The 13,293-nt window shown below is 36.6% G+C and overlaps 3 protein-coding genes across 3 annotated transcripts; 2 read left to right on the forward strand and 1 right to left on the reverse strand.

The window, feature by feature from the left end:
* Positions 1-1,152: 1,152 nt before the first annotated feature.
* MELLADRAFT_49335 (uncharacterized protein) lies at positions 1,153-5,676 on the forward strand (the record flags this gene model as incomplete). Its single annotated transcript, XM_007412686.1, has 12 exons — positions 1,153-1,681; positions 1,904-2,022; positions 2,118-2,313; positions 2,413-2,538; positions 2,797-3,080; positions 3,171-3,410; positions 3,485-4,042; positions 4,148-4,411; positions 4,504-4,666; positions 4,784-4,921; positions 4,995-5,109; positions 5,196-5,676. 12 exons carry the CDS (start codon positions 1,651-1,653, stop codon positions 5,452-5,454), a joined length of 2,493 nt encoding a protein of 830 aa, XP_007412748.1.
* Positions 5,677-7,914: 2,238 nt separating this feature from the next.
* MELLADRAFT_108887 (uncharacterized protein) lies at positions 7,915-8,756 on the forward strand (the record flags this gene model as incomplete). The annotated part of the gene is made up of 2 exons (XM_007412687.1): positions 7,915-8,005; positions 8,530-8,756. The coding sequence occupies 2 exons, from the start codon at positions 7,915-7,917 to the stop codon at positions 8,754-8,756; spliced, it is 318 nt and encodes a 105-aa protein (XP_007412749.1).
* A 1,983-nt stretch (positions 8,757-10,739) lies between these two features.
* MELLADRAFT_108888 (uncharacterized protein) lies at positions 10,740-11,740 on the reverse strand (the record flags this gene model as incomplete). Its single annotated transcript, XM_007412701.1, has 3 exons — positions 10,740-10,774; positions 10,846-10,870; positions 11,396-11,740. 3 exons carry the CDS (start codon positions 11,738-11,740, stop codon positions 10,740-10,742), a joined length of 405 nt encoding a protein of 134 aa, XP_007412763.1.
* Positions 11,741-13,293: the final 1,553 nt, after the last annotated feature.

Genomic DNA, 13,293 nt, shown 5'->3' on the forward strand with positions numbered 1-13,293 from the left:
TTGAAAAGGTAATTGAAGGAAAGAAAAATCAAGAATTTCTTTGATACTAGAAAGATTTTGATTCAATTTCAAATAGTGAATCGAAGTTTGATTTAATAAAGTTTTAGTTGGAATTGATAAAAGTTCAAATAAATATTCGTTTTTCAATTCTCCTAGTTTTGATAGATAATTTATTTTCATTGGGTTTAGGCTTTCGGTTAAGATTCTTAAGAGGTTTTTTGGGCTTTCTTCGGTTGTGATTGAGATGTATGAATTGTTTTCGTAGTCTAAAGTGGCTGGATTCATTTTAAGTGATGATAATAGTGAACAGAGCTTTGTTGAACTTGGATGAGAATGAGGCAGCTTGTGTAGTTGAAGACTGAAGTGGATGGTTGTTGAATGGTCAGAAATCCAAGGAAGGGTTAGGTTTCAAAGTTATTTGGTGTTACCACGAATTTTAACAATTCCAGCATTCAACTTCAAGCTTTCATCAATCAATACCAATCAAACACCACACATCCTCACTCTCAAAACTAAAAACCAATCAAACCCATCAAAATCTCAGTCTAAACAAACACTCTCGGGAATTTCAAATAGAATGCCACCCAAGAAAGGTAAAAAAACCAAAAAAGGTGTAGATGATGATGAACTATGGTAAGTAGAATTCCTTAAACTCAAGTTCATGAAAGTCAATCAAAGTTCTGACAAAACGTTTCATCTTATTGAATAACTAGGGCAGGAAAAGAAAAAGAAACCATCTCATTAGTCGATCCGAATCCAGTATCAGAAGAAGAAGAAGAGATTCCCATCACCAAAAAAGGCAAATCTAAATCATCCGCTTTTGCTTATGCTGCACTTGATGAGATGACAGGTGGAGATGAAGAAGTAAAGGAAGAAGAAGAAGATCAAGAAGATTTTGGTGGACTGATGAGTGCACTTAAAAGTGCTTCAGCATCCAAAAGTAAAACAACTAAAAAGGACAAGGTAAACCATCTTCTTCTTGGTTTTATGACTCGTAATCCAAATTGATCCAATCTGATATCTTTTCTTATCCTTGAATCGTAGAAGAAAAACAAAAAGGCAAATCTATCAGAAGAAGAAGATGTTAAGAATGAAGATTTAGTAGAAGATCAAATCAAATTAGATTCCAAAAAACCCATCGAACTTACGATTGATGAATTATATCCAGAAGATGAAGACGAAAAGAAAAAATCCAAAAAATCCAAGAAAAAAGCAGGAGGAAAGAAATCAAATCATCAAGCAGATGAAGAGTTAGATGAAGATGAGTTTTTAGAAAATGCTCGAAAAGCACGTGAAGAAGCCGAAGCAAAACTGGCATCTCAAGTTATTCCAATCTCTTCACCTACGATTGAAAATGATGAAGCGGCTCCTAGTGGGGTTTTATCAAAGAAGGAAAAAGAAAGGTTAAAGAAAGAAAAAGAAAAAGCAAAGAAGAAGGCTCAAGCTGCTGCTAAGAAAGCAACTGGTACTCCTTTAAGTCCTGTACTCGATCAAAACAACTCTGAATCTCCTAGTGTACCACCAACTACAGATGCTTCAACAACTCAAGAAGCGACCGCGCCTGGGCAAGGTGGAGAAGACGACGATGAAGGAGACGAAGATGAGGGAGCTGGAGGCACTGCTGCCTCAAAGAATAAGAAAAAGAAGAGTATGTTACAATTTCTTACAAAGTATTTCTTACGTTCAAGGCCTAACTGACGTCTATTTGAATCTTACACGTTGTCCAAAGAAAAGAAAGCCGGTGAAAAGGTTGAACCCGAGCCAAAGAAGAAAGTAGGAGGAAAATTGAATGCGTTACGAGTAAGTTTCATCTAACCTTTCATCATCACATGACATGACATGACATATGCTAAAGTTGAACTATCACTTTAGGCTGCTATGGAGGAACGACAAAGGCTTGAAGCTGAAGCTAAAGCAAAGGCTGAAGAAGAAGAAAGATTACGAAGAGAAGAGGAAGAGAGATTAGCAGCTGAGGAGAAACAAAAAGAAGAAGAGAAAGCCAGAAAGAAAGAAAAAGAGAAAGTAAGTTTTAAACAACAAAATCGAATCTCATAACCATCTTTAGATATTTGAACTTATTGAGCCTTGATTTTTTTTCCACAATTTTTTGGATATAGCTCAAGAAAGAAGAATTAAGGAAAGCTGGAAAATTATTGACTCCAAAGCAAAAGGCTGAGAAAGCTGCAGCAGAAGCAAGATTGAAAGCATTAGTAGCTTCGGGTGTTCAGGTTGCTGGACTTCAACAACGGAATGGCGATGCTCCTACTTCAAGTACTACTTCCAAGAAACCTATCTATAGCAATCGTAAAAAAGGTGCCAACAAGAAAGATCCATTAGCGGATGTCTTAAAGCTAGATAATTTGCCTGATGTGAGTGAGCTTAAGATATCGGAACCCGAGAAAGCTGCAGTAGATAAACCGGAATCTATACCATCCCCAAGTCCACCTATCGAAGAAGTCAAAGCTGAGGTGGCTAGTGATGTTAAGGATGACTGGGAAGCAGAAAGTGATGGGGTCAAGGATGATTGGGAAGCGGAAAGTGAAGAAGAGGTTGCACCGACGCCTCCTAAGAATACTACCACTCCTGCTGAAAAGTCACAGTCGGCGAATAAATCTGGTCCACCGGTATCTAAAAGCAAAACACCAGTAGCCGCGCCGAATAAGACCGCCCCAGCTAACAAGCAGCCAACAAGACCGAATACAAGCAAGGCTCAAAACACCAAGGAAAGTAAGACAACAGCGGGCAACAAAACAAAACCAGTCGATTCGAAAGCCGACAGTTCAGAAGACTCAGAAGATGATTCAGAAGAAGATGATTCAGATTCAGAGGAAGACTCAGATTCAGATGATTCAGATGATGATTCAGATGATGATTCAGATGATGATTCAGATGATTCAGATGGAGAAAAGAAAATGTCAACTGCAAGAAAGATGGCAGCCCAACGTAAAGCAGAAGCAGCAGCTAGAAGGATTAAACGACATGAAGAGGCACTTGAAGCTAGAAATCCTGAAGATATGAGAAGTCCGATTTGTTGTATTTTAGGACATGTTGATACTGGAAAGACCAAATTACTTGATAAGGTTAGTACCAATTTTTACCAATCGATTTTCTTAAAATATCTTGTTTAGATACTGATTTGAAAATCTTCGGAATTGATTCTTTTTTCAAAGATTCGACAAACTAATGTACAAGAAGGTGAAGCTGGAGGGATCACTCAACAGATCGGTGCTACATTCTTTCCTATGGAAGCTATCAAACGTAAAACAGCTGTGATGGGAGAATATGATATTAAAGAATATAAATTACCTGGTTTATTGGTGATCGATACACCTGGACACGAGTCATTTACTAATCTGAGAAGTCGAGGTAGTTCATTATGTAATATTGCGATTCTTGTGGTAGATATCATGGTTAGCATCTCTCTTCTCCAACTTTGATCCGTGTCACATTCAAACTCACAAAGCTTTATGCTTATTTCTCTTAGCACGGATTGGAACAACAAACAATTGAATCACTCAAATTGTTAAGGGATAAGAAAACACCATTTATTGTAGCTTTGAATAAGATTGATCGATTATATGGTTGGAAAGAGATTCGAGAAAATTCATTTAGAGATTCACTTTCAAAACAAGTGAGACCAGTGCAAAAAGAATTTGAAAATCGATTGAAATCAGCCATCGTTGCATTTGCCGAACAAGGATTAAATGCGGTACCGTATTATGAAAACACAAATTATTCTAAAAACGTTTCATTAGTACCTACTTCAGCTGTCACAGGTGAAGGTGTACCTGATTTATTAATGTTATTAATCAAATTAACACAAGAAAGAATGTCAGAAAGATTAATGTATTTATCCGAATTAGAATGTACTGTTTTAGAAGTTAAAGTTATCGAAGGTTTAGGTACTACTATTGATATTGTACTTTCTAATGGGATTTTAAGAGAAGGTGATAAGATTGTCGTTTGTGGTCTTAATGGACCGATCGTCACTCAAATCAGAGCACTTCTTACTCCTCAACCTATGAAAGAAATGCGAATTAAAGTAAGTTTAAGTTTTGAAACTCTCGATTTATAAAAAGTTGAAATTACTCGATTGATTTAAAAAACGAACTTCTTGGTTTTGGTTTTGGTTTGGTTTGATTTTTAGGGACAATATGTTCATCATAAAGAAGTTAAAGCAGCTTTAGGAATCAAAATCGTTGCACCTGATTTAGAAAAAGCGATTGCAGGTTCAAGATTATTACTTTTAACTGATGATGATGATGAAGAAGACTTAAAAGAAGAAGTGATGGGAGATTTAACGAATTTGATGAACAATATTGATAAATCGGGTAGAGGTGTTTGTGTACAAGCTTCTACTTTAGGTTCATTGGAAGCTTTACTCGAATTTTTAAGAACTAGTAAAATTCCAGTATGTTTTTTGAAAAGCTTTCTCTTTCTTTCTCTCTCCCTCTAGGATTCATTTCAAGTTAATGATAATATCTTACGTCTATTCTATTGTAGGTTTCAGGTATCAATATTGGACCTGTTTATAAAAGAGATGTGATGCGTGCAGGAACCATGCTTGAAAAAGCTAAAGAATTAGCAGTTTTACTTGCATTTGATGTACCCATTGATAAAGATGCCGAAAAACTTGCAGAAGAAACTGGAGTGAAGATCTTTAAAGGTAAATGATCAACCGTCGACCTTTTGATACTTTTCCTTAGTCAAGAACTGTTCGGGAAAATCAGTTACTGATCTAGACTGATTGGGTTTTTTCAATTCACATTTTTGTTGATCATAGCCGATATCATTTACCATTTGTTTGATGCTTTTACGGCTTATAATGCTAATATTCTTGAAGCCAAACGAATCGATTCGGCTCCTATTGCTGTTTGGCCATGTCGACTTAAGATCATTCAGGTCTTTGCTAAACGTGATCGTAAGTAGATAGCCCTTTCGAAACGGACTTTGAAATATTGGGATTTGAATCTGACGTGATATTCTCTATTTAGCTATCATTGTGGGTTGTGATATTTTGGAAGGTACATTAAAGGTTGGAACACCTTTATGTGTAGTGAAGGTAGATCCGGTGACTAAGAAACGAGTGACTGTTCCATTGGGTAAAGTGTAAGTCGATCATGGAAAAAACCCATCGCATTTTCCACAATAGCGGATCAACTGAATCTTTTGACTCTTTCTTATAAACTCCACAGTACTTCACTTGAGATCAATCATAAATCAACTCAAAGTTTAAAGAAAGAACAAGCCGGAGCAGGAGTAGCTGTTAAGATTGAACATGCTTCATATCAATCTGCCATGACTTATGGTAGACAATTTGATGATAAAGATGAAGTGATCAGTCAAATCTCAAGACAATCTATTGATGTTTTAAAGAATGTGTTTAGATCTGAAGTTTCAAAAGAAGAATGGGCATTGATTGTGAAATTGAAAAAAGATCTTTCAATTGATTAGATTAATTAAAATTATTTTGATTCTTTTTTCTTGTTTGATTTGTTTTTTTTTCTATTGTTGTTCTGCTGGTGTTGGTGCTGTTGGGGTTGGAGTTGGTTTTGTTCATGTTTAAATTGATTTAAAGGTTTATTGTTTTAAAATTTTCTTTCTTTATATTTGGTATACTACATATAAATACATCATAGGTTATATAGCAAAACATTTTATAAATTTTCTAAAGTTAACAAACCTAAGGAAAAAAGTTCTAAAAGCTTGAAGGTATTCTGTTGGATCTTGATTTGGTCAATTCATTCTTTTAAACTTGGATGATTATATATGAAGGTTCAATTTGACCAAAAAAATGTGTTATCTACATCCAAACAATAGGGGGTTTCAACTTGAGATAATTTTGTGTAAAAGTTTTACAAAATGGACAAGTTTGTAAAATTTTACAGTGTCCTTTTTTCCTGCAAACATATGGTCAACAGCATTTGGGACACCTTTTTAGGTGTCCCAAATTTTTATGTTTATGGTAAATTTTACAACAACAGGCAAGATGTTGGATTTTATGTGGGATGTGTCTTGTGGGTTGCACTATCACAGACCCTGTGTGGCACTGGCTAATCTCTACAACACCAGGTCACTTTTTGTTGACCAACAGGTGGTGAGGAGGTTGAAATTGAATGGATGAGATCCTGTTCATACATGGTGAGCCCACAGTGGGCTATGCCCCGGCCCCGGCCCCAGCTGACTGACCATATCTCTGAAGTCTGTGGTTCATGCCCTGGGGCATCTAAAGCTAACTTGATAAGGCAGACAAAAGTACTGTGTCTCTACCACATGTGATTGCCCGGAAGGCATACCATACCATTTACTTCAAAAAAATAAGCTCCATAGATCAACAATCAACTCATCTGACTTACATACATGAGATTTTGAATCTTGGTATACTTTCAAGTGTATATCCACATTTCAGACTGCACTTCCTTTATTATTCAGTGTATATCAGAAATAGACTGCCTTTGAAATTAGGATTGCTTTATAATTACATCTTATATAAATAGAATTCCTTTGGAGAATATTCCTTTTATATACCCTTTATGTTTGACATGCCTCAATTAATTTCTTCTGCTCTTACCACCTGTCTTTTATCACAACAACTCCGTGTGGTGCATGTGTTGGCAAAGGCAAGTGGTCCCCCCAGATGTACATTGACTACTCCAGCCACACCCACCAGCAGTCTAACCCCTTCTGCTCCCATCTCCAATATCAACTATACTACCACTACCAGTACTACTGCACATTCATTGTGGGTGTGGCAGTATTTTGTTCAGCAAGATAATCAAGGCACCATCAAGAACCACAGGGGCAAAAATTGATGCTCACATAGAGGTGAGCATTGTACACCTTCCTGAATTCTCCAAAGGAGGTTGTTTCTTTTCAGATTCCTTCAATTGACAATATTGGTAGTGCTCAGGTGATCAGGCTTTTTTGCTCAAATTTTGCTGTACATTGCTGCAGAATGCCCATTTCCATCTTGGACAAGAATTCTTTGAGCATAGTCTCTCAGATGAGTACTCAGAATCAGTTCATGACTCACTGCATACTCAGAACAGCTCAGAACCTTGTCCAAAATCCTGGATCAGTAGGCTCCAAGGCATGCCACTGAGGATCAGCTGAGGGGCTGAGATGAAGTGAGCAGATGGGCCAGCCCTCCCTCAGGCTTCTTCACTAAGGAATGAATCCTGAGAAAGGCCTAGTTCATCTGCTCAGTTCCTGTTGATCATGTAATCAGCTCATAAACATGAAGAGAATAGGAAGAAAAGGGAAAGAATTTGGAAGTAAGATTGAACAATTGTTAAAAACAACTAGAAAATTCCAATGCTCACCCCAATGTGAGCATATGTTTTTGCCCCTGTGCTTGTGGTTTCTCAAAGTTGCTTTTCTTTTCTGTCTCATTCTTTGTCTTTTGGGAGCTGGTAAGAAAAGAACCACATCTGACCTCAAAAAAATCACATCTCATTGCAGCTTATCTCCTTCTTTTATATACCTTCACAAATTGATTCTTTCATATTTGAACAAGTCACTAGTACTTCAACTTACTTTGGAGTGTTGAGTAGTGTGATAATCTCAGGTAGACTTCAGAAGAATGTTTGGGGACAGTTTTGTCTGAATAATCCAGCTGGTTCTTGCATATTCTGACGTTCCACAGAATTCCAGCATGGACACATGCAGCTAAACCTTATTTTAGTTGACTTTTGGTAATTGTTTCTGGCTTACTGTGGTGCAAGCTTTGATATTATGTTGAATACATTCTGAAAACATATTAAAGTCCCCACAGGACCTGGCCTGCCAGTGACTTGATGCTGTGCTTCTTCTTTTTCTCTTTTTCTCTCTGTCTTCTTGGATTTTTATTTTCTCTAAATTTTTCTGTTGTTTTGTTTAGAATTTCAGAAAGTTGCCACCATCTTGTTTTTCAATATGCATCCACACTTGTTCCAAAAAGAAATAGGTTTCAGAGAAAAGAAAAGGGCTACCTGGAGAATCCTAGGAAACTGGCTAGAGGATGAGCGTAGAGGGTGTGGGACAACTGAGTGAAAATTCTCAAGCTCTCATACAGGACCTCCAAATGCCACAAGATTTTCTGGCATATCCAGATCTCTTCCTGGCGTCTTGGCCATCCTCTGCCTTCCTAGTACTTTCCCTGCACTCTGTAATGGACTTTAGTACCTCTGCGGGCTCTGATAACTCTTGCAATATAGTCAACATTCTGACTCCTTCAAAAACATCAAGCAATCAAGAAGCTTTCATCCTGACCCACAACTTACATGGGTTCACACTGCATTGATTTGGTAGTAATTCAACTCAGCTACAAAAAATCAATAATCATCCTTATATTCTAATTACTTCAATTGGTTACTTTCCCTTATAGGTACAATATCAACTTGCTCACCGGTGACATTCTATATTGAATTGGTTCTGGTTTTCTCAGTATGAAATCTCAGAAGCTGAGGCTGAGGGAAAACTTGTTTTGAAATGTCACTCACATCTGTAAACATGAGATAGTTATCATTCTTTCATTTGTGGTTCTTTCAGGTTATTCAATCTTTGCAGTCACACCTGTTTTAGCTTCATCTGATCCTACTGCACCTCAATCTGGTACACTGATTCCATGTGAAGCAGATGAACAAGCACAATATCAAAACCCTTTCTTATATTCACCTCCAGCTGGTTCAAGTCCTGCAAGTAGTACCACCAACCAAAGACAACATCAGATGAAGATATGTTGGATGATGAACAACCAAGACAGAGAGTTGGGTTAGCTAATGATCAACTACCAAACTTATGTAAATCTGGACAACTATGGCTCACAATCAAGGCTAGTCTATCAACCAACCAAAAAAGAAGTTCCCATTTTTTTCTCATCTCATACCTTTGTCATAGTGTTTTTTACGCATCATTAAATTACTATGTTTGCACAAAGGTCACTCAAATCAGCCCCTTAAAAGCTAAGGAGAAATTCATTCATGTTTGATAAGGCTACAAGTCTTCCTTGGGAATAATACTTCAAACAGTATTGCTAGTAATTCATATGTTTTTGTGTTTTCATCCTTTAAAAACTGGGAATAATACTTAAAATAGTATTGAGACATTTCCCTGGTGCCTTTTTTTTTCTCTGTTGTCAAAAAGAGGGCAGCAAGTGCCCTTGTGGTAGGTTATCCCTTCTTAGGTGTTGTAAAGCCCTTGTTGACCTTCAGATACCACACGGTTAGTGATGGTCCATCCAATTCTACACCTGATTGTCCCTCTCAGGTCTTCCTTCCTCAATTCCTCAGAATGATGGCAATTGTGATAAAACAACATCTGAAGAACTTCAGCAGAAATTTTTAGCACATTTTGGTTAATATTTTGGCAATCTTGTTCTTTCTCTTTGTGCTATGTACATATCTGCTTCAATCTTTGTGATCATGTACATCAACTTCACCTTCACATTGTACTTTGTCAATTGGAAGTTATATTGGGAATCAGATGTGACATTTATTTGATCAAACTCTATCTAATTTCAGTATATTTTATCTATCAATAGTGGATGATACAATTATGCAAGTGTATATTACATATTTGTGTTGTAATTTTTAAAACTAATTTCCCAATAAAAAGAAGGATCCCTCTATTTGTAGCCCCTTTTTGAAAGAAGGGGCTGCACTTACATACAGGTCTGCTCAGTTCCTGGCTCATCTGCATAAGTAAATAACATGTGATACATTATGTAACTTTTTCCATTTTGACAAAATCATCCCAAAAATTGACTACATATACCTCCATAGCTACTCAGGCAATACTCTGGAAGCCATTTGACAGCAACAGAAAGTGTGTTACATGAAGTTGAGTTGATGAACTTACACTCAAGCTTTGGGTCAGTGTATGTAGTCAATGCTAGGAACATTTTTGTCAAGCTGAAAAAAGTTACAGTATGTATTACATATGATTCAATTATCCAGATGAGAAGATAACTGGACAGATCTGTATGTACATGATAGCCACTCATTCACTCAGCCTGCTACATGTATGTAGTGTGGGTGCTATGGCTCAGGTGTGCAGTGATAGATCCTTTTATGACAAACTATACTCTCAATCATTTTCCCATTACCACTTGTGGAAAATGCTCACTTAAATAAGTCTTCTTGGACAAATGAGTAGTCAAGAGAGGAGGGACTTAGACCTTATAACACCTTTTTGGTGTATGAGCCAGAAAAGTTTGGCTGGGCACATTTTCAATCCTCCATATCTTTGTAGCCAGTATACAAATATCTTCTGGACCAAAGAAAAGTCTGCTGCCTCTGATCATCCTACACACACATGTCTTTTCAAATCCACCCCTTGCCGCCAGGAAAGCCCTTAAAACCAGACTTGAAGAACTGATTTTTGTGTAACATTTCAGTGTGTTTGGTATGAGCTTTTGACAGGTTGTCAGCTTTTGGCCTGATTTTGGTATTTTTTGTAAACTTCACAATTGCATTGTTCTGTGAGTTTTGAATCTAATTCAAAGCAGGCTACACATATGTGTGTAGATTGAGCGGGCGCACAGCCCTTTTCTTTGGTTCCAAGGATATTTGTTTTCAGGATACAAAGATATGGAGTGTTGAAAAAGTCCCCAACCAAACTTTTCAGGCTCATATGCCAAAGAGGTGGTATAAGGTCCAAGTCCCTCTCTTGACTACTTGTTTGTCCAAGAGGGACTTAGTTAAGTTGAAAATGTATAATGTTTACAGTGAAGTTTAATCTCTCTATCGGAATAGCTATATTTACGACCCCCTATATTGAATTGCACCCACGTGCTCTGTGAAGAAATGTCCAAATTGTAATGTGATTTCATGCACATCGTGCTACCATCTGTATTGCTGTGCTTACCTATCTCATGACAAGAAGTCTTGTACTGATCAGGTCAAGAAAGAGGAGGTCGGTGTTGATGTCTTACTGAAGACCACATCCATAGACACTCTTAATTTATCCTCTAAAGTTGAGCAGGTCATCAGTCTTTCTGGCTCAAGTTTTGTGGTGAATCATGATTAATAATACCTGTCAGTCTCTGTTTGCTGGTACATATCAAAGCTAAAATGTTATCTGTGTCAGACCAAAACAAGGCTCAGGGCCAGAATCATAATTACCTGTCAAAACACTATACCTCCAGACATTGGAAAGTCTCAGTGGTTATTAGGCCGGCATGGATAGTGGAGTTCAAAAAGCTGCATTCTTCATTCTATTCAAGAGGTTCAAATTCAATAAGACAAAGAGAGTTACAAAGAAGTCTTGATAAGTTAGCCTGTCTGTCTATTTCATCGGACCATGGAACTTATTATCCAATTCCTAAATATCAAGAGAAGAAGTCAGTACAATTCTTTGAAAGAATTTACACTCAAAATGCAATTTCTGTGATAAAGATAAAGATAACTGTACTGACCATAATTTCATCACATGTTAAATCATTTGTAACAAGACATTTGATTCCATGAGATTCAAATCCTTTAACCAATTCAGGTTTAATCACTTGATTTTGATCACATTGATCTCTAGTAAAAACAATTAATTTAAACTTGGGTATTCTTTTGAACCCATGCTGATCTAGACTACTTAAGATCGAATCCCAATAATCTTCACTCGAATTTAAATCTGTAACAATCGTTCTAACGTTCCTTAACATTTTAACTTCTAAGCAAGAAATATCCCACATATCTTCATCATCAGGTGCATCTCGTGTTCTAAGTACTCTTAATTTTGGAAATCTTAAATCTGTTGCATCATACATAAGTTGAGCAGGAAAGCAAAGAGTAAATAAACCTTCTAAAGTGTTTCTAATAGGTTCAAAGATTCGACCTAATCCTTCATGATCATCGGTATCTGAAAAAAGTTCAATAATCTTTAATTTCTTTTTGGGATTTTGAATTAGATTCAATTTCATTTGTTCTTCTTCTTCTTCTTCCTCATTGGGTTCATAAAAACCAGTATAACTAAAAGAAAGGCAACGTAAATTTGATAATGCTTGTGGTGGTGGTGTATTTGAACAATCTATCGAGGAATCTGGATACGATAAACATTCTAGATTTGGTAATGATGAGAGTAAATCGACTATTGAATCTGAATTATAAGTTCCGTCTTTTGATTGAGAATGGCCACGTGAGATACTCAATGATTTTAAATCCTTGATGGATTTAATAGCTTTGATCAATTCAGGTGTAACACCCTCAGAACGAAGAAAGGTAAGGTCTAGATTCTTCAAGTTTGAACCAAGCAATTCGATTAATCTTGTTAGTTGACTCATTGAAACTGGAGGCGTTACTAATTGACAAACAAATCCATTTCAAAGAACTTTTGGTTAGTAATAGTATCTTAAAGTAAGTAATTCGAAACGTTCAAGTTGAGAAACTCACTATCAGCTGGATTTTCTCCATATTCTTCTTTGTCTGAATACCAAAGTTTTTGAATTTTAAGTGTTTTAACTGGACAAGAAGAATAAGGTAAATATAAATCATCTGTCCAATTATCCAAGATCAGTTTTGCATATTTTGAATCATAAATAGAAATCGTTTGAAAATAAAATGGGATAACAGCTTTTGCCCAATTCTTTGAAATCAATCTTAATTTGATCAATTCAGAGTATGATGACTTTGTTAAATGTGGTTCTGAAACGATTGAAGAATTGTGTCCGACTTGTTTATCTAATCGGTTTACGAATACTTCTAAGATCTTTTGAATGATTTCTAATGGTAGCGTATTGGTTTGGTTCATCCTATCTTCTTTTCTGGGTTTTTCTTGTCGGATGTTCGATGATCGATTCGATTGTTCTCTAGAGATGTTAGGAAATAAGATATGGACTATATATGTACTACTTCATAAAGAATCAAACTCTCAAAGTCTTTTTCGATTCAGTTGAGTTTACAATTCGCTCAGTCACAGTTTTCAATCTGTCTGATGTGTATTGAGTTAGAATCCGCGACGCTGCTCGGTACAAGTTGCAAACAGCTCATTAGGTTTATCAACCTGTCTGTAAGTTTTCAAGAAACAATTCTTTGGTAAAAATCTGAAAATCAAGTTTTTAATTCACGAGATCCAGGATATTTTAGGATTGTAAACAGGATTTTTATCCCCATTGATAATAGGATACTGGAGGACAAGATATATAAATAACAGATGGGATGGAAAAAAGAACAAGACTGTCTTTTCCTCGTCCATGTCCTCTTTTTATCAACTCCACACAGATGTTCCAACTCCCGCGAGGGGTGGTAGAGTCGTACCGCCTTTGGAAAGCTACCCTGTCGACTGCAGTCTGTACTTTACAACGCATGTCCAGAGTGAGTCTTT

This window comes from Melampsora larici-populina (genome assembly GCF_000204055.1).
Source record: "Melampsora larici-populina 98AG31 unplaced genomic scaffold MELLAscaffold_32, whole genome shotgun sequence".
NCBI lineage: Eukaryota > Fungi > Basidiomycota > Pucciniomycetes > Pucciniales > Melampsoraceae > Melampsora > Melampsora laricis-populina.